The 25,805-nt window shown below is 41.9% G+C and overlaps 2 protein-coding genes across 4 annotated transcripts; one reads left to right on the top strand and one right to left on the bottom strand.

Moving 5' to 3' along the window:
• mcrip2 (MAPK regulated corepressor interacting protein 2) lies at nucleotides 1–7,298 on the top strand. Of its 3 annotated transcripts, none has more exons than XM_037690156.1 (5): nucleotides 1–440; nucleotides 533–625; nucleotides 2,841–2,971; nucleotides 4,983–5,090; nucleotides 6,903–7,298. In XM_037690156.1, the coding sequence occupies exons 1-5, from the start codon at nucleotides 331–333 to the stop codon at nucleotides 6,971–6,973; spliced, it is 513 nt and encodes a 170-aa protein (XP_037546084.1). In that variant the 5' UTR covers nucleotides 1–330; the 3' UTR covers nucleotides 6,974–7,298. The 3 variants fall into 3 exon arrangements, with proteins under 3 accessions (XP_037546084.1, XP_037546086.1, XP_037546085.1); XM_037690157.1 differs by having other exon boundaries at nucleotides 309–440; nucleotides 556–625; XM_037690158.1 differs by lacking the exon at nucleotides 533–625.
• A 190-nt stretch (nucleotides 7,299–7,488) lies between these two features.
• Nucleotides 7,489–25,632, bottom strand: slx4 (SLX4 structure-specific endonuclease subunit homolog (S. cerevisiae)). The gene is made up of 14 exons (XM_037690159.1): nucleotides 25,557–25,632; nucleotides 24,929–25,385; nucleotides 23,801–23,999; nucleotides 23,159–23,374; nucleotides 22,761–23,005; nucleotides 20,562–20,857; nucleotides 20,108–20,354; nucleotides 18,266–18,432; nucleotides 17,815–17,961; nucleotides 15,201–15,370; nucleotides 10,919–12,945; nucleotides 9,410–9,506; nucleotides 8,947–9,231; nucleotides 7,489–8,000 (listed from the first exon to the last, which is right to left on the bottom strand). Exons 2-14 carry the CDS (start codon nucleotides 25,326–25,328, stop codon nucleotides 7,643–7,645), a joined length of 4,854 nt encoding a protein of 1,617 aa, XP_037546087.1. The 5' UTR covers nucleotides 25,329–25,385; nucleotides 25,557–25,632; the 3' UTR covers nucleotides 7,489–7,642.
• Between the last annotated feature and the right edge of the window lie 173 nt (nucleotides 25,633–25,805).

The following is a 25,805-nucleotide window of genomic DNA, read 5'->3' on the forward strand; positions in this document are numbered from 1 at the left end:
AAACTTGACAATTCCTGCGCGTGAAGCTACGCGTCCTTGTGGGAATAAAATAAGCGTTGTCCTTGTAATCCGTGTCTCGTTGGAGAGTACTGTTTGGAGTTTCGTGGTCCGGTCCGGTTCGGCTTCAGGACGTGTCCACCCGGTTCCTCTGAGCTCACCCGGCACGTGGACCCGTGTTCTCCTTGAATGACCTACACGCCTCCAAAAAAAAAAAAAATACACGCAGCTCCACACGTGTAGTTTTATTTCATTTTTTTTAACTGGATCAGCTGAACGAACCAAGACGCGCTGCGTCGAACGGAACCGACTGGAAGTCCGAGTTCGGAACCAATGTTTGGACCCGTGACTGGACCCTGCAAGGATCTGTCGCGGTGCCTGAGCTCGCAGGATGTACACGATCACCAGAGGTCCCAGCAAACTGGTTACACAACGGAGGACAGGTGAGTCTCTGAGCTGATGCCAGGGAGGGATTTGGACCGACACCGGGAAAGTTCGGTGCTGCTCTCAGCCTTTAAATGTTCGGAGTGTGCAGGTTTGACTCCTGGATGATTTCAGGTCCCACGCAGCAGGTCGAGAGCAAATTCAGCGACTTGAAACTCAAGCCGACGTCTTGGCTCACGTCAAAGTAAGTGTCCACCCTCCTAATTATTATTATTATTATCAGTATTTGTTGTGTTGTTTGTACGAGCGCGTGATTTTAGCTGCGTGGGCCCAGAACACTTCCCACGTGGATCAGTCGTGCGATCGCGTAACTCGTCATCGTGCCGTGCATCCATTATCGGACAAAGCATTGTGACCTCTCAGGTTCTGTTTCGGGTTCGTTCGTTTGTTGCTTATGAAACTTTCACACTATTGTGATCCTGTTAATAATTGTTGTTGCTACTTCATCTGTTCCGAACTTTTTTCAGCATCTTTCTCGTTTCACAATTTTTGTGTAATTTCAACAAATATATCAAAAAAGTAGAAGGGAGCTATGACTTTTGGTATTGGTGCAACTTTAGCTGTTTTAAATATTTAGCCTTTTCTGCCACTTTTTTCCCCCCCTCATCGTAAATGAATTGAGCTCATTTTGCATCCTTCAAATCTTGAGAAATGTTTACAACCTTTCACATTTTGTTCTGGCTTAGCTTCTTTCAGCTTCCTTGTGCAGTTAAAAAAATTCAGCTACTTTCAGCTGTTCTTTCAGCTGTTTTATGCTCCTTTCGGTTTTATTCTGCTAACTACAACATTTTTGTTTTTCTTCTAACTTATTTCTGCTAATTCCAGCTTGTGCTCCAGACAGTGCATTTCTGCAAGTTTCAGCTGTTTTATGCAATTTCAGCTACTATTTAGCTGGTTTTATTAACATTTTAGCCTTTTCAGCTAATTATACATTTTTTTGCACTAATTTCAACTTTTTCAGCCTTATTCAGCAAAAATGTGCTCTTTCCACTTTCTTCTGGTAATTTAAGCTTCTTTCTGCTTTTGTAGCTACTATTCAGCATTGTTTTTTATTTGTGCAAATTTCAGCTTGTTTCAGATAATTTCTACTTTTTTTTTTTTTTTACTAATTTCTGTTTCATTAAGCCTAAATGGGCACAATTGTGCTCTCTACCTTTTTTTCTGGTAATTTAAGCTTCTTTCTGCCTTTTCAGCTACTTTTCAGCAATTTTTTTGTGCTAATTTCAGCTTTTTTTTTTTAGTTAATTTATTAATTTTTGTGCTCATTTCTGCTTATTTAAACCAAATTCAGCAAATATGTGTTGTTTCTGCTTTCTTCTGCAGCTTGTTCTTCCATTTCAGCATGTTTTTAGCTAATTTGAGCTGTTTTTTTTTCTGCAGGTTCTTCAGCAGTAAGCATTCATTTTTGCTGGAAATGCAATTTTCCCAGTTATGGTTCTCCACAGCTCAGTCACTCTGTAGTGGTGGTGTGTTCAGGGTCAATAAAAGCGAAAGGTCACCCCTAAACCCGTGTTTACTTCAGGTTCCGTCAGGAAAAAAAGTATTAAAGCTGAAGACTTTTAAACTTTTACTAACGGAAAAGTTAGTTTGGTAAAATAAAGTGTCAGCTAAGTTTATTTATAATGTAAAGAGTTTTAAAAAAAAGGGGAAAAACAAGTTTAAGATACGGCTCTAATTGTTAATTTACGTCGTGTACAAAAGGGTTGGATAAGAGATAATCTGAGTTCCAGATTAAACAAATTCCTCTGCAGCGGTGAATCTGGAGTTCTCCTTTGATTTCTCCCTTAAAACAAATATTTCCTCTGCATGCTGTAATACAAGCAGCAGCTTTTTGATCACCTGAACAGGCAATAATGGGTTGTTGTGTCTGTTAGCAAAATATCTCATGAACCATTGCATGAATTTTAATAAAACTTCCAGAAAGTATTCTTTGAATGCACCTCTACAGCTGATTGACTTTTGGAGTCAACCCGATTTAAGTTGGTCTCCACAGCCAGTTGACACCAAACAACACAAAAGTACCTTTAAATCATTCAGTTTTCTAAATACTGAGCTAATATTTGGTGTGGTAGTAGCTGAGACTGATCTGCAAGATTTAATCAGAGCACTAACTAATTAGAAGGTTTCCAGTAACCTTTTAGGGTCAGCTCTGCTTGTCTGTTAGCAAAATATGTCACTAACCAGTGGGTGGATTTTACTGAAACTTTCAGTAAGTAGTCACTGGGTTTACATCTACAACTGATTAACTTTTGGAGTTAATCCAATTCAAGATGGCCGCAACAGCTAACTCCATCTTTAGCATGAAAGGCCTTTTTTTTTTAAACTTTAAATCTGAAACTGACGTCTTGTAATTTGTGTTTATCAACAGTCCTCAGCTCCTCTCTCTGTGTCCCCTTCAGCTCTCCGCCCCCAAAGATCGTGTTCAACCGTCTCAACGGGAAACGGCACCACGGCTCCTCCACTCCGACCCCGAGCCCGGCAGAGGGGTTCACTGCTGCGCACGAGGAGAACGTCAGATTTGTGTACGAAGGTGAGGAGGGTCCGTGGTTACATGAACAGGTTGAAGATGTTGGGTGTCCTGATGAAATCTCAAGACATTGCAGATCTGTCCCACTCAGGGTTCAAAGGTCAGGGACTGTAAGCGTCAGAAACAGGACATTCTGGTGGACATGGTGTCCTCCAGTAAAACAGCTGCATTCCAGCTGTGGGTGTAAACCTTTAGAAGATGCGATGTTCACCGAGCTGGAGGAGGAACCTCCTGAAGGTTTTTTATTTCATGTTACAGCTCTTGTGTTTGTTCTTCCTCCAAAGAAACGCTTTACGCCCCGAGGGGCTTCGCTTACGGACAGTTTCGATACTAGCCCGTGTAAATGCAGCTTATAGTTCCCAGAACTACAAGAATTCATCAAACGAACTAAGGCTAGTAGCTTCTTGTCATTAAACATAAACCGTTACCTCGTATTAACGTTTAACGCTGTGGTGGAAAAAAAAAATCAGAAACTTTAGTTACTTTTTGGCTGTTTCCAGTAAAATGACTGCGAAGTTCAGCCGCTCATCACTTAAAGCAGTTAATTAATTAAATATTAATTCAGAATAGAATTCAAAATCTTACTTCTAACCTACAAAGCCCTCAACAACCTAGCTCCATCTTATATTACGGATCTTATTGTTCCATATTTTCCTAACAGAGCACTTCGCTCTCAGACTGCGGGTTTACTCACGGTTCCTAGAGTTTCCAAAAGCAGAAAGGGAGGAAGATCTTCCAGTTATCAGGCTCCTCTCTTCTGGAACCAACTTCCAGTTTCTGTCCGTGAGGCTGACACTTTGTCCAGTTTTAAGACTTTCCTTTTTGATAAATCCTATAGTTAGGGTTAGCTTGTTAAGCTGCTATAGGCTTAAACCACTAGAGGACAAATTGACCTCATTTCCTTAAATGATTTGTTAAAATTGAATAGTTTTAATTTGACATTATTTCTATCTTGACATGTGATTCTCGACCTGCCATTGTGTATCTGTTCCTCTCAAACGCAGCCGGTCGAAGCAGATGGCCGCTTGTCCTGAGCGTGTTCTGCTAAAGGTTTCTTCCTCATGAGGGAGTTGTTCCTTTCCACTGTCGCCTTCATGCTCAAGATGAGAGTCTGTGATGGAGTTAAATTCAAAGCAGTCGGCTCCTCACATAAATAACGTTAACTGACTTTTTATGTACATGGACGTTTCTGTTCAGTTCCCTGAGACGACTTCTGTTGTGACTTGGCGCTTTATAAATAAACTGAACTGAACTGAAGCTAAATCTGTCGTTTCATTCAGCTCTGGTGCAGCGAGACGACTGGTTCACTGCGAGTGCCGAGTCGGCTTTCACAGTATTGTTTGTTGTCCATATGTGGTTGCAAGGAAAATACTTATGCACACGTTTTGCTTTTTTTTAATTTTTTTTTTTTACCCATTGTATGTCAGTTTGGCTCAATCAGTAGTGCAGTATAACATTTAGTATTTATAACTTGTATACTCTTTAAAATATTTAACTGTTTATAACGAACTCCCGCAGGACAGTGAGAGATCTTCATTTCAAAAATGTCTTCATTAAAATCAGCTTCAGCGTACTGGCACCATTTCTGTCCTCTGTGCTCCTTTTAGCCAATAGCCTCTCATGCCAGCGTCTTGCTGCTACTTGGTAATTTAGCTTTTGGCTACAATTTAGCTAATTTAGGCTTTTAAGCACTGTTTTCTTTAAATTCTCCAATCTCTGCAAAGTCATGGGTAAACAAACAGCTGAAAAGTTGCAGGGTTAATCTTGAGGTTAAGCTGGAACTCTCCCCCACCCCCACCCAGCAGACAACTACTTGATTGCTACAAACCCATTTAATTCTCTAAGTTTGTGTAAATGAACTTTATAATCATTTTACTGTTACTGCGCTCAGTTGCTGTTAAGTGTTTGAAAGAGTGAAAAGGGAAAAGAACAACACTCAGCTCTCGTGTTACATGTTTGTGTTTTATAACGGCCGAGTGGTGTTGAGAGCTGCTGACAAAGTGTGTGTTAACAGTATGGCAGGAGGTGGAGCAGAAGCTGGAGGACAAGGACAGAGGAGAGTCAGCTGACAGCCAAGGACCGGTTCAGTACGCTGAGAAGACCCCCAGTGCGGTGATGAAAAGTGAGTACCGGCACAACTTCAAACAGGATGAAGCAACTCCGCACTCGTAACAGATCTCCAGTCTGAGTGATTTATGGGATCCCTGCAGATAGCCTTCTTCCTCCTGCCGAACTTTGAACCTGTAATCTCTCTTATTTGTTATCCTGACTCGTGAAAACGCCACACAGAAGCGTGGAAAGGCTAGCTGTGATCGTCACACGCCGGCTGGTTTCCTTCATCTTCAGCCAGCTGTTCTAATCACCTGCTTTAATTTTTAACTTACTCTTTAGCTGCGAGAAGATAAACCAGCCATGATTGGCATGATTCACCTTGGATCTGTAACACACTCACTGCTTTAGTTTGCGGTACAAAATAACCTGACAGATTATTTTAAATCTGCACGTGCTCATAAACATTAAACAGCTTACACCACCGAAAGGCACGCAATGTTTTTGCACGTGTGATGGTTTGTCTGTACTGTTGGCAAAAAAAAAAATCACAAATCACTGAAAGAGTTGTAACAAAACTTTCAGACGGTACTTGTTGGATGACGGCCGAGTCGATCAAGATGGTCGCCACAACCAACTGACCTAAAAACCATGACTACAGCCGAGACAATTCTACACTTTGTGCTAAAGGCTGGGTCAGCATCACAGGGTTGGCCCTCAGATGGTTTAGGTCCTTCGTCTCTCACAGAATCTTTTGTGTCAACATCAAGGATTTTACTTAAACATTGGCAGCTCTTCGGTGGGGGGTTCCGCAGGGATCCATCCTCGGTCCTCTTCTCTTTATAGCTGCCACTAGGTGCCATTTTTTGTAAACGAGGCATCCCATTTCATTTTTACGACAACAACTGTAAAATTTACTTTCCCTGAGGTACAATGGTGCACGGTCTATCCAACCTCTTCTTGACTGCCTGGATGACATCAGAGATTGGATGGCTTTGAATTTTTTAAACTTTAGTAAGAAGAAGACTGAAGTTATTCTTGTTTCCACCTAATGGCACATTCAAGAACCACGGTATCGACCTTTCCTCTTCAGCCTCGTTAGAGAAACAAGTAGTCACTAGTCTGGGAGTGAAAATGGACCCTTCCGTGAAACTAAACGATCACGTAAACATGATTGTTAATCCTGTTTCTTTCAGTTCAGTCTAAATTGAAGCCCATACTGTCCGAGACAGTAATATTTCATAACATCCAGGTTTGATTACTGCAATGCCCTTCTTTTTGGAATCGGTCAGACCTCTATAACACGTTAACTGGTCCAAAATGCTGCAGCCTGATTTTTAACTGGTACAGCCAAGAGAGCACATTTCTCCAGTTCTGGCCTCCCTTCACTTTTGAATTCATTTAAAAATCTTTTGGATGTTTTTAAATCTCTGAACAGCCCTGCCCCCTCCTGTCTCACTGATCTGCTGCAGCCATATGTCCCACTGCGCTCTCTGAGGTCAGCAGATCAGATGCTTTTACTGGTTCCAGGCACTGGTTTTAAGCTCAGAGGTGACGCCTTCTCGGTTGCAGGTTCAAAAACTGTGGAATGAGTTCCCGCTGCATGTCAGGCAGGCTCGCTCACTGTTTTTAATTCACGTTTAAAAACACACTTTTATTCCCTGGTTTTTAGCTTTACCTATTTTAGATCTATGTATTTTATCCTGTGTCCTTTGCTTGTTTTTGTTGTACAGCCCTTTGGTTGGCCTTGTTGCTGTTTTAAGTGCTTTATAAATAAAGTGGTATGCTATTTTTGTCGTTAACATTTAGAATCATTCGTGTTACCAAAATAATCCTAAAAAGACAAAGTGACGAGCTCCCCCCCCTTGTTGTTCTGTCTCTGCAGACTTTGTGCCTATAGATCTGGAGGAGTGGTGGGCTCAGCGCTTCCTCGCCAATATCGCCAGCCTGTCGTAACCGACAGGAAGCGTCTGAAAACGAGGGCAGAAGGGGGCCGAGCTCGTCTCCAGGATTTCTGATGATGTGCATAATTCGGGCTTCGATTCGAGGCCGTGCGCTTCAACTGCTGCTGTAGAGAAATCTGGCTGGACACTAACTCGTCAGGTGCGACCTGACTGGACTCTGACAGCACAGACTTTGGGCTGTGCTGCATTTAAGGACCCGTCTGTACTTGGACACACGAGCTGTGAGATTTCTCATCTTGGAGTGGTCACAGCTTTATGTACTTCTCAGCTGACGTTTGGATGTGAAGCTAGAAAATAAGTAAAATGTTTTTGAATAATCTTCTGTGGGATGGATTTCTTTAGCATCACTGTAGTTTTGAGTGAATCAGTTTGGATTTTTTTTTAACATTTAGTAGTACTAGTATGCTTTTAAATGCAACACTTTTTTTTAATACTATAATGTGAATATGAACTTTATAGCTTCTCATGCTGACTGGATGACAAACGTATGTTTATTTTAACAGTGGAACATGTGACATCTTAAAATGGAACAAATAGAAAATCTTTCCTAAAAACAAAGTATTTACATTATTTAAACATGTTTTTTTTTTTTTTAGACCCAGCACATAATTTAAAAATCCGTTTTTCTAACTAAAAGTTTCCACGTTACAACTGGTTTCAGTTAAAGTTTTACTGCGTCGTTCTTCCTGCTTGCTGCTCGGGTCCCTTTGCTTCTCTTCTGGCCCCGCCGGCCCCTGCTGGCTGCAGAGTGGCCCGGCTTGGCCGTGGTGAAGGTGATGCACTGAGAGTCCAGGTAGTCCATGAGCTTGGCGGCACCCAGGCGGATCCCCGCCGCCTTAAGCTGCGCCTGGAACTGAGCCAGGACGAGAGGCTGGTACTGCAGGATCTGGTTGTACAGCTTGGGGTCGGACAGGATGAAGGAGCGCACCGCCTGGAGACGCGACACCGCCTGGGAGGACGAGATGCCACCATCGCTGTCTGAGTCGCCATCGGACGAGAGAACCTGCTCTGGGTTGGACCTGACGGGAAAAGATTTGATTTACATTAAATGTAGCCAAAGCAGAAAACTTGAGCCAGGTGAGTTTTAAGTTACCACATTTTTCGCTCTATAAGTCACGTTTTTTTTGCATAATTTACATGCCCTGTGACTTAAACACCGAAGCGACATATTTATGGATATTTTTCCATATTTATAAACCATTTTTTGGCTGAGACGAGTTTTCATTCATTCTGATTGAACAAAAAAAGAGCAGTACCACTTTCAGCCACTTGATGGCAGCAGAGTAGTAATAGTTGTATGGCATGCTGTTCACTGTTGTATCATGTAATAGGTAAACGTGGCTATAATAACAAATTCAAAAAAGTTCAAGACAAAAACAGCTGGACTTCATTTATTATATTTTATTGTTTTTTTTTTCTTGAACTTTTTAGAATTTACCATGTCCTGGATGACTGAGAATCTTCACCAGCTTTTAATGACTAATCGGCCTGCCAAAGACTCCCCACCTTCATTCTGCTCTCTGCTTGGAACCATCAAAACAGCTGCACCACTCCGGCAAAATGCAGCTGATTTGACCATTAAAGTGCATTTATTAAGCAAATGTTAGACTGAGACACACATTTATTATAATTTCAAGCAAACAATTATTTTTAAGTGTTAATTTTGTTAAATTCTTGTTAAAGTCCTCCCGTGCACGCTCCCGTGGCCGCCATTTGGTAGCCCATCGATTTTTGGCACACCACCGGCCCAACGTCCGGGTTGTCAGTGGTGACGCATCACAGATGGAACGTCTACGGCGAAGAGACGTATTCATGGATTTTTCCACTTTATTAAACATATTTGGACTGATGCAACTTATAGGGCGGTGTGACGTGTACGGCGGAAAATACAATAGATCAGAAATGCAAGTGCTGAAAAGATGTTCTTCAACCGATCTCATCTGGTGTGAGAGACTAACCACACACCTTTCAGATTCTTCGCTGGCGGCTGTTGAGGAGGCGTTCGATCCCTGTGAGGCTGACAGTAACTCGGCCTCCTCCTTGTGGTCACTTTTGACAGGGGACACGACAGCCGGAGCTTGGGGTTCTTTAAACTTTGCCATCTGGGCGCAGGAAACGAGGCGGCTGGAAGGGGGCTTCATCTGCGGGGCTTCGTCCTCGGAGTCAGAGCTGGTCAGCTGGTGGGTGTACTGGTGGATCTCCTTTAGTTTGAGGACCATCTGACGCTTCGGTAAAGGCCGAACCCCAAACCTGCACACAGGAGGGAATTAGACTTTTGTCACAGACGGCGAGCAGATCCAGGAAGACTTAGCTGACTGACACAACAGGAGGTAATCCGATCTGCTCATCACTTAATCGCCTCGATTGAAGGGGAAAAACCAACTTGACCCTCGTGTAACTCGTGAACAGGAAGACAGAATGAACCGACCTGTTGAGTTTGTTCTTGAGCTCCGGTGTGTCCATGTCGGAGAACTGAGGCATGGGGGTGATGGGAACCACGGAGCGCCGCTTCTTGTTCCGTAACTCTGCAGAGAAAACCCAAACAAGGCACCGTGTTAACCTACCGTTGGATATTTACCTGCACCATTCTTAACAAACAAACAAACAAAAACAGATTTTTGAATGAATCAGAGTATACCGGAGTAGAACTTGTTGTTAAAATGTGTCTACATCTGAAGAGTCTCTTAACTAAAGAGAAAAATTCAACAACTTGCGTTTTGAGACTCATCTGAAAATGAAATTTCCTTTAATTGTCACTGGTTTTTACAAACGACACATAAACAAAAACAGTTTTTAGATTTTTCTCTTTGGTCAACAGTTTAATAAAAGTAAAAAGTTTATTCTTCAAAAACAGGAGCTGGCTGAGTTTTATTGTACTTTTCTGTGGAATTATGCATAACATTGGAGGAACCCCACCTGCAGTAAAACTCTTTTCTGTGTTACGAAATTATTTCTATATCAGGTCTGGAACCTTTAGGATCAAAAGAGCCGTTTCTGCCCTTTGCACACTAAATAAAATACCTATGGAGCCACAAAACCTGCTGAAACTGGTGATCAACTGGTGGCCCGTGGCCCACGTCAAGCTTGGCGGAGGGGGCTTTTATGGCCAGTATGTGACTCTATGAAACTAAAAGATCAAATTATTATTAATATTGATATATTTATATTTTAGAGCAAAAGAAGAGACTGGATTTATGTAAAAAAAAATATATAATTTTTTTTTAAACCAATTTTATAAAAATTCAAACAAGTATGCAGGCTTACGCAAGTTTTTTTTTTTTTTTTTTTTTTTAACAATTCGTAAAATATTCTATTATGAAGCATAAAGTTTAAAATTAGGCCAGTTTGTTGGATACGTAATTGAATTTTAAAATGAATATAAATACTTGCATTTACTTTGTTTTTTCTTTAATTTTTATTATCAAGTTGACGCACCGTGTTTCTTCTCAGCAACTTGTCTTAAAGGTATTCACCCCAAAACATTTGGTGAATTTGAGAAGAAGATCACGCCGTAAGAAGTGGCTAACAAACTACTAGCATGACGTAAACGAGTTGTACTCCTCGTGTTAGGATCATCCACATGTTGGCAAAAACAAACGACCAGAAAACTGCTAAAACTAGCCATTTCTTGTTTGTACAATAAAATAAACTTCAGTTTTATGTTAGTTTTAGTCAAAACTTGGAGCCGCTGCAGAGGGACCAAAGAGCTGCAGGTTGCAGACCCCAGATCTGTTTGGAATTCGTGAACGGAGTTAGAAATATTTAGATAATTTTGATTATTCAGACAGTAACGATATCAACACGGATTAGCATTTTCTTATTAAAATAAAGCACCACAATATTTTTGTACAGCATGGTTACACATAGTGTGTGTGTGTGTGTGTGTGTGTGTGTGTGTGGGGGGGGGGGTACTGTAGTTGAGGTTAAAACTTCTTACCAGGAGTTTTGAGCTGAGCAGTCACCCTCTGACAGAGAGGAAGGCTCTCCACTTCTTCGTCTTCCTCCCAGCTGTCCCATAATTTAGAGTCCAGGACCCCGTTGTCGCCCTCTGGGGTGCTCCGTGTGCTGGGTTCAGGTGGTGGGGGGTGTAGTAGTTGTGGGGTGCGACTCTGAGGTGGACAGGAAGTGGCGCCTCCTCGTTTGGCGTTCATCTGAACCCGGTCATTGAGAGTCGAGCTGGAGATGGACGAGGACGATGTCCTGCTTGTTTGTCGTCTCGAGCCGTCCTGCAGACTTGACCCTCCGCCGTCGTCAAGCCTCGGACTGACGCCGCCCGGATCAGTCTCTGCGCAGACATCGAGACCCCACGAGTCGTTGAAAGCTATGGGGGGCTCGTCCACGAAGCTCTGCTGAAAACTGAGTTCTCCAGCATCCACCACTCCTTGGTCGCTGCAGTCCTGTTCTTGTTCTTCTTGCTCGTTCTTCTCGAGGTCGTCCCGTGGACAGTCCCTGCTGCTGGACTCTGCAGAACCACGACTCGGGCTGGACGACTCTGACTGATGAAACTCGCTGAAAGAGGAAGAGGAGGGTGGATCACTTTCTAACTCTGTCTTCTCCATAATCTCTCGTTTTTCGGGGTGAGTGTGGAGCGGGGGGGGAGGAGGGACGGGGGGCTGTGCGTGTGCAGGAGTGCTGCTGTACGGCGGAGGCTGCAGCCCAGAAGGAGTTTCTTGCTTTGAGACGACTGGGAGGGAGAAGCGTGACGAGCTAACTGCAGACACGTCTTTGTTCTGACTCGCGTCCGTTTTTCTGAGACGAGCTTTTCCATCGAAGCTCCTCGGAGGAGACGCGCTCGGTTTGAGCCTCGCGGTTGCACGCGCTGGAACTTGTGGTTTATTTGAGGCGTGGAGCTCGTTATTAAAAGTTAAAGAAGCGGGAGAGAAGAAAACTGAAGAGGAGGGCGGTGAAGATTCACCTTTGGGGAACAGCTGTGTTCTGTACATGCTGCTTTTGGTCTGAGAGGAACTGGACCTGGAGCTTCTGTGGGACTGAAGAGGAGTGGAGGGGATCAGCCAGGAAACCTCTGGAGAACAGTCTCGTGGATCATCAGGACTTGGCTCTAAATTCCTGGACTCTTTGTCCTCGCTGGGCGTTGGGTCCGGCCTGGATCTGAGCTCTGTGTAGCTCTGCTGGTTCTGGGTGGAGGAAAGCCTGCAGGGGTGGAGAACAGCAACAGCCACATCCATCTCCTCACTGGAGTCAGACAGAACTATGAGCTCAGGCTCCTCCTTCTTTAAAGGGGACTCAGGAGGAGGAACCAGGCTTTCTAGCTTTGTAGGCACCTGTGATTCCACAGCATCTCTCCTCGTGGGTTCACCGTCCTCCTGGTCACCTCCTGGACCAGGAGACAGTCCAGTGATGGGCAGGTTGGACGTAACGAGAGGAGGGCAGACCGACAGGTCTTCTAAACTTTCTGAAGATTGAAGTAAAGTCGTGGCAGACTGTCTGGACGATGGTTTCCAGGGAGTCTGGTGTTTGGATGGAACAGGATGTGTTTTAGGTGTGCCAGAGGAACGATCTCCCTCGTAGACCCCCCATGACTCTGAGAAGAGATATTTGTCACCACGCCCATGTTGGGGTTCAGTCAGTTTGGTAAACACCACGTCTCCACTTTGGTCCTCATCCTCCTCTTCCTCTTCGCTGTCTTCCTCCTTCTTCTGCTTCTGCGTGGCGGCAAACTCGTAGATTTCTTCCAGCTCTTCTTCGTTCACTCGTTCCTCACCCAGCTCTCTGTCACCTGAGGTGACCTCATGAGATCGCTCAGTCTCCTCCAGCCGTCCTCCTCCGTCTGGATTCGTTACATCTTCATCCTCTCCGCTCCACATAGACCGGAGGAGCTCCATGAACGCCTGGTCCGTTTGGTTGGCGGCGGTTTCCTCCTGGTTCATGTGGAGAACGTCGTCTCCCACGTCTTCTGCCTCCTGCTGGAGATGACAAAGCTGCTCCAGTTCCTGCAAGTCGAACCTTAAAAACAAGTCAGAAAAACGACGGTCTGTCACATGATGAAGATATTCAAGCATTAAAATATATATAAATAATTCCAGGGGCTCAAAAGTCCCATCAAATAAAGAAGATTTGACTTGAAGCAGAGACAGAAGTTGGTGCCTCTGCTGGACATAAACAAAAAAACAAACTAAACAAAATGACACAGACTGAAGCTCAGAGACAACTAGAGAAATAACATTTCCTGTTAAAATGCAGAGTTATTGCTGAAGAAATTGCAGAAAACAGCTGAATACTAAAGAAGCTGAAAGAAGCTTAAGTTAGCAGAAGGAATCAGAAAGAGCACAAGTTTGCCCAATTAGGCTGAAAGAAGCACAAAGGAGCATAAAAAAGTTAAAAATTATCTGAAAAAAAACAAAACAGAAATTAGCAAAAAAAAACAGCTGAAGAGTAGCTAAAAAAGCAAAAAGAAGCTTAACTTTATTAGAAGTGGAGAGAGCACATTCTTGCAGAATTAGGCTGGAAAAAGCTGAAATGAATGCAAAAATGTGGCACTTGCTTTCAAAAAAGCCTAAATTAGCATGAAAACAGCTAAATAGTAGCTGAAATAGCAGAAATAAGCACAAAGGAGCATAACAAGTAGAAATTAGCAGAAAGAAGTTTGAAGAAGCAGAAAAGTGTTGAAGTTAGCAGCATAAAGCATAAAGGAGCACAAAACAGCTAAAATAAGCTGAAAGTAGCTGAATATTAATTTTTTATATGTAGAAATAAACTTACATTAGCAAAAGGAAGTGCAAAGAGCACAACTGTGCCCAATTAGGCTTAAAGAAACAGAAATAAGCACAAAAAGGTGGAAATTATCTGAATGAAGTAGAAATTTGCAATAAACAACTTAATAGTAGCTAAAAAAAAAAGGCAGAAAGAAGCTTAAATTACCAAAAGCAAGTGGAGTGTGATGAATCAGGCTGAAAAGTTAAAAATATAGCAAAAAAATGTGGAATTAGCAGAAAAAGCTGAAATTAGCATAAAACAGCTAAATAGTAGCTGAAATAGTAGAAATAGTTTAAACTTGCAGAATTAAGCTGAAAGGAGCATAACAAGCTGAAATAAGCAGAAAGAAGTTAGAAGAAGTACAAAACAGCTGAAGAAATAACTGAAAGTAGCTGATTATTTTTTGCACAAGGAAGCTGAAAGAAGCTGAACGAGAACAAAATGTGAAAGGAGGAACAGTAAAAGGTTGTAAACAGATCAAAATATATGAAGGATGTAAAATGAGCTCAATTCATTTATGGTAGAAAAAACTAAATATTACAAAATGGTAAAGTTGCACCAATACCAAACGTCATAGCGCCCCTCGAATAGGGATAGTAACATCCATCCATCCATCCATTATCTTTACCCGTTTATTCCATTTTGGGTCACGGGGGTCGCTGGTGCCCATGTCCAGCAATCACTGTGCGAGGGGCGGGGTACACCCTGGACGGGTCGCAAGTCCATCACAGGGACACATAGAGACAAATGAGACAAACAACCATTCACTCTCTCACTCTCACCTAGGGACAATTTAGAGTTACCAATCAGCCTAACATGCATGTTTTTGGTCTGTGGGAGGAAACTGGAGTACCCGGAGAAAACCCACGCATACACGGAGAGAACATGCAAACTCCACCCAGAAAGGCCCCTGGACCGGGGTTTGAACCAGGGACCTGCTCGCTGAGAGGCAGCAGCTCTACCAGTTGCGCCACCGTGCTGCCTGGGATAGTAACAATAATAATAAATATAAACAGGATGTGTATAAATAAAACTGTACTGTACATAAAAAAAAATTCCTCAGGTTGTTCTGACTTCTTGTTTTATAATATAATATAATATAATATAATATAATATAATATAATATAATATAATATAATATAATATAATATAATATAATATAATATAGCGCTGTAACCATAAATCCAAGCCATGTTCAGGTGCAGGTTTGTTACAACAGAGAACAAAAGCAGAGGGCAAAAGCTAATTTTGATTATTCCCCCAGAAAGAGAAGAATAATCAATCAATCAACCTTTATTTATACAGGTAAATCCCATTGAGCCTCGAGGACTCATTTACAAGAGAGACCTGATTTCAACAAAGAATGATGACAACAATGGACAACAGCAACAACAATAAACAGTTATAAAAAAGCATACTAGTTTTTTTTTTTTTTTTAACAAATAGGATGGCTAAAATGAAATGAATTCATGTACCCTTACACCACTACTGCGTAGTAAACTAACCTGGACGCCAGCTCTAGCATGTGAGGCTGCAGTGCCGCTGGGACGGAGCAGTGGGCTGTGTAGAGGTACTGCAGGAGAGCGAACACCGCCTGGCCCGGCACGTCGCTCAGCAACACCCTCTGAGCTGCGGGCACGTCCTCCTCCTTCACACCGATCCCACTTTCATGCACCTGCAAGCGAAGCAGAAAATCCAGGAAGGACTAAATGACAAAAAGTCAAAGTCCTGACGGTACAACTGAACAAGTTTTTGTCTTAAACTAAACAAACAGCTCAAACTTTGCTCTTCAGTACACCAAAGTGGCTACATTTCAGCTTCATTTCAAAATAGTTTCATGGACAGTGTCGAAGTGTGTTTTGTCTGAAATTTAGACTTGGCAGTGAGTGAAGTCACTCAAACAAGCTCTTAAACTACCGTAATTGCCGGTATATACAGCGCACCCAAATATAAGCCGTGCACACACACACAAATTATTATTATTTTAATTTAAAAATCAATCAATTTTGTACAGCTATACGCCGCAGATGTTCACGTTGTAACATGAGAGGCAGGACGCAGCTTCTGTGAGAGATGTGCAGCTCTTGTTGTAGATCTAGATTCAACCACCAGACGGCGTTTCAGATTTTATCTTTATTTTCCACACGAACACGTCTCTCCTGAAAATGAGTCTCGTGACTCAGTGAGACCAACCTGTATAAGTAAAGGTTGAGAAAAAATAAATAAATAAATAAAACAGGAGTGAATCCCACACGCCTTCATGATTACCTCTCTCATTCATGGTTACTGAATGGCCTAACACATAGATGACAGATCAAAAGTTTAATCTGAGTAAATGTAACATTTTAAAGGAAAAATATGTTGATTCAAAATTTCATAATGTCAACAAATCCCCAAAAAGTTGGGACAAGTAGCAATAAGTGGCTGGAAAAAGGAAATTGAGCATATAACGAACAGCTGGAAGACCAATTAACACTAATTAGGTCAATTGACAACATGATTGGGTATAAAAAGAGCTTCTCAGAGTGTCAGTGTCTCTCAGAAGCCAAGATGGTAAGAGGATCACCAATTCCACCATTGTTGCACAGAAAGATAGTGCAGCAATACCAGAATGGTGTTACCCAGCATAAAATAGCAAAGACTTTTAAGTTATCATCATCAACCGTGCATAACATCATCAAAAGATTCAGAGAATCTGGAACAATCACTGTGCGTAAGGGTCAAGGCCGTAAAACTCTACTGGATGCTCGTGATCTCCGGGCCCTTAAACGTCACTGCACCTCAAACAGGAATGTCACTGTCAAGGAAATAACAGAATGGGCTCAGGCATACTTCCAGAAAGCATTGTCAGTGAACACAATCCACCGTGCCATCCGCCGTTGCCAGCTGAAACTCTACAGTGCAAAGAGGAAGCCATTTCTAAGCAAGCTCCACAAGCTCAGACGTTTGCAATGGGTCAGGGGTCATTTAAAATGGAGTGTGGCAAAATGGAAGACTGTTCTGTGGTCAGATGAGTCACAGTTTGAAGTTCTTTATGGAACACTGGGACGCCATGTCATCCGGACCAGAGAGGACAAGGATAGCCCAAGTTGTTATCAACGCTCCGTTCAGAAGCCTGCATCACTGGGGTATGGGTATGGGGTTGCATGAGCGCTTGTGGCATGGGCAGCTTGCATGTCTGGAAAGGCACCATTAATGCAGAGAACTATGTTCAGGTTCTAGAACAACATATGCTCCCATCTAGACGTCATCTCTTTCAGGGAAGACCCTGCATTTTTCAACACCATAATGCCAGACCACATTCTGCAGCAATCACAACATCATGGCTACGTAGGAGAAGGATCCAGGTACTGAAATGGCCAGCCTGCAGTCCAGATCTTTCACCTATAGAGAACATTTGGCGCATCATAAAGAGGAAGGTGCGACAAAGAAGGCCCAAGACGATTGAACAGTTAGAGGCCTGTATTAGACATGACTGGGAGAGCATTCCTATTTCTAAACTTGAGAAACTGGTCTCCTCTGTCCCCAGACGTCTGTTGAGTGTTGTAAGAAGGGGGGATGCCTCACAGTGGTAAAAATGGACTTGTCCCAACTTTTTTGGGATTTGTTGACGCCATGAAATTTGGAGACAACAGATTTTTCCCTTAAAATGATACATTCTCTCAGTTTAAACTCTTGATCTGTGATTTGTGTTCTATTCTGAATAAAATATTACATGTTGGCACCTCCACATCATTGCATTCAGTTTTTATTCACAGTTTGTTTATTGTCCCAACTTTTTTGGAATCCGGTTTGTAGATATTTTTGTGTACATTTATTTTTTTAAGCTATTTTACTAACTTTTATTTTTTATTATTCAATATTTTACTAACAGAATAGTCAAATAGCAACCTGTTTTTTGTGCGAATTGCTATGTCAGTCAAATGTTCAATTTTGGAATAAAGGGGTGGAAATTACAACAATTTTTTTTGCCGATTCATCGATTAATCAAAAAAATAATCGGCCCATGAATCGATTATTGAAATAATCGTTAGTTGCAGCCCTAACTGTATCCCAATAATCCTTCGACCTTGAGTTTCATTTTAAACCTATAAATAAATAAAAAAATAAACAAATCACCATTTCTGCCAGCAGGGGACAGCGCGCGTACACCATGAAGGAATGAGCAAAGAAGACTTGTCCACTGTCCACCTGGAGCTGCACATCACTGAGCTGAGGGTTGTTCACCATGCTGCTCACGTCAGACACGAGCCTGGACAGCGCCACCTACAGGGGAAACACCAAAACATCCCACTGAGCTCCTTGTTGGAGGGACTTTGCACAATATTGTTGCAAATTGAATTCTGCAGCGTCTTAATAATTATAAGGGTTATTATCTGTTAAAATGTAGACAAGACACAGTAAAGTGATATTTAAATAAAGTGACAGATAATATCTGAAAATATTTTACAATTAAGTACTCCGAAGATATAACACACTAGAACTGAAGATAAGCTTTAAGTTATGCGACATCAAATTTCCCACAATGTTTTGTTCAGAGATCATAAATGTAACATTTTGAACTTCTTACTGGTCTGTAGCTGCTTCTTTCAGCGTCGGCTTCTGGCTGATTTGTCGTCCTCTCTCGCCTCTGGGGGTCATCTGAGGGTTTGTGTGTCGTTTCCAACAGGAAACCGCTGACGCCGAGTTCTGCCCGACGCTCCGACTTCTCCTGGATGAAGTCACTCAGGAGAGTTTCTGCAGAAACAGACGTGACCTGATCAAAACTGACGGCCCAGTCGTTCCATTAAGACTTTTGACATTTAATTACCAATACAGGTGCATCTTAAAATAAAAGTTGAATATTGAGAAAAAGTTCTATTTTTTGTTAATCATTTCAAAAAGTGAAACTCGCACATTATTTACATTCATTACACGTTATTATTCATTTTTCTAGCTGTTTTTTTGTTACATTTTTTTCCGCCCAACAACTTAGCCGTTTTATTTTTAATACAATTTTTTCACTTGTTATTCTCAATTTGTACGCATCCTTTTATGATTGTCCACTGTTGTCATCACTTTGTTAAAACCAGGTCTCTCTTGTAAATGAGTCCCCGAGGCTCAATGGGATTAACCTGTACAAATTATTATTATTATTAGAAAGTTGATCATGTTTTAAAAACAAAACAATTATATATACAATAAGAAATACAGGTTGAACGAACGTGGAGTGAAACATTTCGTGCCTTTACTTCCTGTAATTTTGATTATTACGGCTTACAAATAATGAAAAAACAACATTTGGTGTCTCAGACAAAGCTTGAAGTACCAGAATGAAGCGTAAAGAGCTGAAACGAGTTAAGAAAATGTTGAGTTAGCTGAAAAAGCTAAAATTTGAATAAAAACAGCTGAATAGTAGCTGAAATTGCAGAAATTAGTAGAAAAAAACTGAAATGAGCATAACAAGCTGAAATTAGCAGAAAGAAGTTAATTAGGCTGAAGGTATCAGAAATTACCACAGGAACTTGAAATGTATCTGAAAACAGCTGAAATTAGCTAAAAACGCTTAAAAAAAGTAGCTGAAAAGGTAGAACAAGCTTAAAATTAACAGAATAAAGCAGAAAGAACGTTTCCTGGAAGAATCAGAAATGAGCACAAAAAGGACATTAGCTGAAAAAAGCTGAAATTAGAAAAAAACAGCTAAAAAGCAGAAAGAAGCTGAAATTACCAGAAGGAAGTGGAGGGAGCACATTTTTGCTGAATTAGGCTGAAAAATGTTTAAATGGGTGCAACAAATATGGAATAACTGAAAAAGGTAAATTTAGCAAAAAAAACAGCTAAATATTAGCTGAAATTGCAGAAAAAGCTGAAACTTGCAGAAATAAGCTGAAAGGAACATACCAAGCTGAAATTAGCAAAAATAAATAAGAAGCATAAAATATTGTAGTTTGCAGAAAAAAAAACATGAAAGGAGCACAAAACAGATGAAATTAGCTAAAAGTAGCGGTAGCTGAAAAAAAGTTTAAATTTGCACAAGGAAGCTGAAAGAAGCTGAAGCAGAACAAAATGTGAAAGGAGCAGTAAAAGGTTGTGAACCGATCTAAAGATGTGAAGGATGTAAAATGAGCTCAATTCATTTTCTGTGAGAAAAGAAAATGGCAGAAAAGGCTCAATATTTCAAACAGCTAAAGCTGCCCCAATACCAAAAGTCACAGCAGGATTTTTCTGAAAGAGCTGAATATTTTGATTTATGGTTTGTTGAAATAGTTTCAAAACTGAGCGATGAGAATCGCACCAAAAAATGTACGGAAGAAAAACGGATGACAACAGTGTGAATGTTTCATAAACATTCAGACAAGTTTTGCTCGTCAGCTTTAGAGTCAACATTTACTTGAATACTTTCAACCCACCGATAAATGTGTCTGTGCGTTACCTTTAGCGGTGTATCCATATTGTGTGAGTGTCATGCCGTCTTCAGCCAAGTCCATGAGGTCTCTGAGGGCCTGGCTGCCCACCGGGAGCTGCCCTGCTCCAGGGGTGGAGGAGGCCGAGGAGCAGGAGGTCATCTGGGAGCAGGTTGGCAAGACGGAGGTCCTCTGTGCTGAAACTGGAGTTCCTTCATCCACGAGCTGAACAAAACATTCAGGCTTGTTGTTGGTGGTGGACGGAGCTGCATCAGCCTAGGAATTGAGTCAAAGAACATTTAACTCTTTCTGGCTACGTGAAAAGTTTGGATTTAAATTAAGAACATTTGAATGTCAGAGTAACGGCTGTGCTGAGCTCCAAGGTGATGAGAAGAGCCGTGTGAGGAGTTTATGTGACGCAAAAGCTCAAACACCAGAACAGCCTCTGTTTAACAACAACATAAATATATTTATGTCTCTCACCTGAACTGACTCCAACAACGTGAAGAACTGTTTGAGCTCTGCAGAGTAGAAGTCAGACAGACAGGTGGCGTCTCCATCCAGCAGTGCACTTTTCTCCCAGAGGAGGGCAGCACCTGTCCAGCGGGGCAGAGAGCTGGGGCTTCTCGTAGGAGTGGGGGGAGCCGGGGAGAGAGAGCGAAGGAGAAGAGCAGAAACTCGTTCCTGTATCCTCGTCAGGGCCGCCTCAGCATCCTGAACGAGGAGGAGAGGAGGAGGACGAGGGACGGTGCCCTTTCTCTTTTTTCCACGCCCCTTAGCTGCACGAGCAGGAGAGAAACGAACCGTGAACTCTTAAACTCTGACGGTTTACATCGACGCATGCGCTGCCAAAAGTGCAAACAAATAAAACAACAAATGTGTTGCAAAACACACAAATGAGCATTTACATTTTCCAGTTTAAACAATTCAATTCAGTTTATTTACAGAGCTCCAAGTCACAACAGAAGTCGTCTCAGGGCACTGACCAGAAACATTCATATATAAAAATAATAATTTAGCATTATTTATCCGAGGAGCAGACTGCTCTGAGTTTAACTCCATCGCAGAACTCCCATCTTGAGCAAGCATGAAGGCGACAGTGGAAAGAAAAAACTCCCTCATGAGGAAGAAACTTTTAGCAGAACAAACCTGTTTATTCAAGCAAAACCCAAAACATGTAAATCTACTGGAGAATTCTGCTTTTTGTCTTTTTGCACAACACACTTCTTGATAAGACTAAAAAAATAATTTAAACGGAAGATGGTAAAACAATTTTTAAAACATGATATACGATATCTATATATCTATATATTTAAGACTTAAAACTAATTTGCCTGAAGGAATCTTCTCCAGGGATCAATAAAAGTGTTATCTAATCTAGAATCACTAAGTTTTGATGATTGAGTTTCAGCTTCACCTCCGATCACAAAACTGCATGCTGGGAAAATAAGTTTTACTGAAACAAAGTTGATGTTTGTGCTCTCACCCACAAATTTGTAAGAAGTGTCTCACAAATCTGACTTGGAACAGTTTTTGAAGCAGATTACTTTATATGTCTCCAGTAGTAAGTAAAGTTACAAGTTGACCCATTTAACGCTCGTTGTGGTGGCTTCCTAATTAAACTCAGTCTCTTAAATAGCACCTTCTCATGGTGGACCAACCAGTTTGCTGCTGACAGCCAAAACCAGCTGTTCACATAATCAAGGAGGACCATGAGCCTAACGATGGATCGTTAGTGCCCTGACGGCCGCTTGTTATTCACAGAGTGATACTAGCAATAACAACATTGTAACAGGGTGGAAGTTGAACATGAGACCCCCACCCCCGTTTAACGATGGGCGGGTTCTCTTCACAACGATGGCTTCTTTTACTCCTCTCGAACCAACGTTTCTCTCCATCAAGCAGTGTTGCCAGGTACGCTTATTATAAGCGACTTTGGGCTTGTTTTTTTCTAAAGTCGCTTACAAATCTTGTGAGTCGCGTGTTGCGGTTTTTTGGGCTTGTTTTGAACGTGAAGTCGCTTATTTGGGCTTGACTTTCTTTCCGAGTGAAACTAGTTGATTTATTATCTCCCAGCTCCGCACAATAAAGCAAAAGACGAGTGGTAGTAGGTAGTTTGTCCCTTCCATGCCCCCGTTTCCTGTTTATCGCTCCTGCCCAAGTTGACAAGGCGCACACTCAGAAACAAACTCATACTGTGGCCGACCACTAGGGGGCTCCACTCACACGCAGATGTCAGGATGTTTTGTTTTGTTTTTAAAAATAAGTAGAAAAAATTACATATGCAAAAAAATTTTTTAATCAGAGCTTTAAAGTGTGTTATTCAAAGTGTTTAGCATAATTTTGCTGTTGTTTGTGTGTAATGCCATAATAAATGTATGTTTATATTGTTTAAAAACTGCCTCTGTTTTACACAATGTGGTGGGTTGCCAGTTGGGCTTGTTTTCATAGAGCCGGTTGCTTGTTTCTATCGCGAGATCTGGCAACACTGCCATCAAGGATGTGCACATCGTCATCCCAGAAAGAGTGACTGACTTGCAGATGAGTGTAGACTGCAGAGTCCTGGCCTGATGATGTTGCTCTTCTGAAGAACCAGTCCAGAGGACCTGACTCAACCTTGTTAGATTTATCTACCTGGACTATGGAGCACGCATCAGGGCATCCTTAGTGTTGTTACTGTACCTGTGTCAAGGCTCCACTTCAACATTGGATCCACGGAGCTGTGAGGAGGAACACACTCGGTCTGTAAATGTTTCTCTGCCTCCTTTTCTTTGTGCAGCTCCTTCTCTTGTTCGGCCATGGAGCGGGACAGTGCCAGAGCCACCATGGTCTTTTCATCCAGAGGCTCAAACTTTTTTCTGGGTTTCTTCCTGGCTGGAACGCCCGACTTCGGCGGATCTTTTCTTTTTTTAACTTCAGACTGTAAGCTAAAGAGAGAAAACAGCTGGAGTGAGCTTTTATGTACTTGTACATAGTTAAATTAGGCGTCCTTCACAATGAACAGACGCATGGACCTGACTGTTAAAGGTCCGCTGTGATCTCACTGTATTAATGTGCATCACTGGCTGCGCGGCTCTTACCGTGTGTTAGCAGTGGCAGCACTCTGACTCTCCTGAGCCTGTCTCTGCAGAGCCTGCAGCAGCATCGCCGCGGACACGCCCATGTCTGCGGAGCAACGCTTCAGGTGGGCCTCGCGGCTCTTCTGGGACTTGAACTTCTTGCCACAGATGGGACAGTCAGGGACAGCAGAGGCTGGAGGGGTGGCTGGGCCACTATTTTCACTTTCGTCTAAACACCTGCAAACACAATAAACACATTCTCTAGCCCAGTGGTTGTCCTGCAATGTCTCCATTCAAATGAAGAAAAAAATTCAATCTCTCCTACATCAATAAAACTCCAAGAAAACGGGTCAATGGAAATGATTGTGTTCATTTTTTGTGCTTGAAGCTTAAATGCTTAAAAACATAAGATGCAGAAAATAATCTACACATTGTGGTAGATTAAATCAAACATGTTCTAAGGAAGTCTAGACATATTAAGACAAATAACTTTCAATATGAAGACTCTTCTGCTCCATTCTGCAAAGCTGGCTTACATACACAATCCTGGATAATGCACTCTTGCTGTGTGTTGTTCTTTTCATTCTTTTACATAACAGCCGCATAAAAACAGTGGGACGCTTGTCATTGCAGCTTGCAGATACATACAGTAAGTGTTCATACCTGTTGAGGTGTTGTGTGCGTCCCTCGGGTGTCATGTGTGATAAGTCTCTGTGACAGATCTGACAGAAGAAGAGACCTCCATCCTCCAAGTCTACGGTCTGGGCTTCAGCTGCTTCTCTGTCCAGCTGCTGCTGCAGCTGAAGGGCCAGAGCCTCATCGCTGTCAGCGTGAAGAGCCGAGTGCAGAGACGCCGGAGGATCTGCGATCGGAGAGAAGTTCAAGTAAAGGATACATTGGTAAAGCTTTTCCATGTTATTTTAAAAGGGAGACGCTTTAAGATAAAATCAAGAAGATGACCACATACAGTAGAGTGCAAAGAGTTGTCATCCTTTCATTTCTGCTTTCAAGGAGTCTGAATTTCCTGTAATATTTTAAAGTGGTCTGGATCAAGACTTCCACACTTTCTACAGGTCTTTCAAAGTTTTTCTTTGTACTTTTATTGATTTTTATTTTTTACTCACTTGTAGTCCAGTGCCTGTTAGCATGTGTGTGTATATATATATATATGTGTGTGTGTGTGTGTTTAGGTCCCTTAACTCTAACCTCTGAATTATTCAAGCACAAAAAGGTTCCTTAACTCAAGGGATAAACCAGTGTTGTGTTTTCACACACGAGTCAATGGCAAATTAATTATAAACAGGATCCTCAGACACTTTGCAATTGTAACAAAAAAATAAAACAACTTTCCATTCCTTTAGTTGATTTTATGGAGAATATCCAAAATAAAGGCATTTTGACACTAACAAGGTGATTAACAAAACAACAACAACGTATTACTGTGTTTGAAAACAGCACGCAGAAGAAAATCAAATGAAGGATGATGGATCGCTCCGATTCTATATTTTAATCCCACGACTTTCTGATAATAATCATCCATTGTAGATTCAGGTTTCTTAAAGCCTGACATGTATTTCATCCTCTACTTGTCCATGTTTAAGTGCACACGCACTTTATGCTGTTGTGACAGAAAACAAGACCCGATAAAACTACTGATCAGTTTTACAAGAAAGTCTCGCTCAAGTTGAAGCTTTGCTCAAAACATTTTGCAGTGATTTAATTCTCCACAACTTCTTCGTGAACTGAGAATGAAGTATGTTAAAAACATATTGATATAAACCACTGGCCTACCTTGTATTTGATGCAGAGCAGTGAGAGCACAGGTGTCCTGCTTTGTTACATGGATGTTGTGCACCATCTTTTGAGGACTGACTCTCTTAAAATGTTGCATCTTAAGAAGCACTTTGTCTTTTGCCCTCAGATCCCTGTCAGATTGTGCTCCGTGATCTGAGGGCACAGCAGAAGGTTCTCCTGGATCAAATCTAGTCCCTCCACGAACCTCCTCCTGCTCAGCTTTACCAACAGGCTGGGAAGCTGCAACCTGCTCATGATTCCTCCTCTTGTCTCCTTGAACTTGACTCAGAGCCTGTTCTGGTTTCTTGGTCTGTCTGGTGGGCTCAGCCGCTTTCTTGCGTGCACGTTTCAGCAATTTCGAGTAGATATCCACAAAATCCTGGTCCGAGTCGTCCATGATGACAATTTGCTGTGCTTTAGCATTAATAGCATGTTTCTATCCTTTAAGACAGGCCTGTAAAAACAAGATTCACGCATTCAAATAAACTATACTGGCTGAAAAGAACCGTACGTAGACAAACGTATTTTCTGCTTGATATGTTTTGTTGCTAACTATGTATTTTTTAAACACGTCGCTGGGCACGGTTAGTTTACATGCTAGCTGCTCGTGCTAACTTGTTCTTACCGAAGTTGGCTCCTTCATTACTTGAACAGTCTCTTGATGAACTTATTTTAGAAAACAAATAACGTAATGTATTGATAATAAATGCATATAAAACACGGGAACCCAATGCTTTTTTTAATGTCACTTCAAAACGGTTTACAATCGCTAAATCGCGGTTCCGGTCACGTGACGTCAAACCAACGAATAGGAGATGGCTTCACTGTCACGTGACTCGTGTTTGCTCAGCCATGCCTGCTTTTTAGTTTTGGT

Source organism: Nematolebias whitei, chromosome 16 (assembly GCF_014905685.2).
Source record: "Nematolebias whitei isolate Nwh7 chromosome 16, NemWhi1, whole genome shotgun sequence".
Lineage (NCBI taxonomy): Eukaryota > Metazoa > Chordata > Actinopteri > Cyprinodontiformes > Rivulidae > Nematolebias > Nematolebias whitei.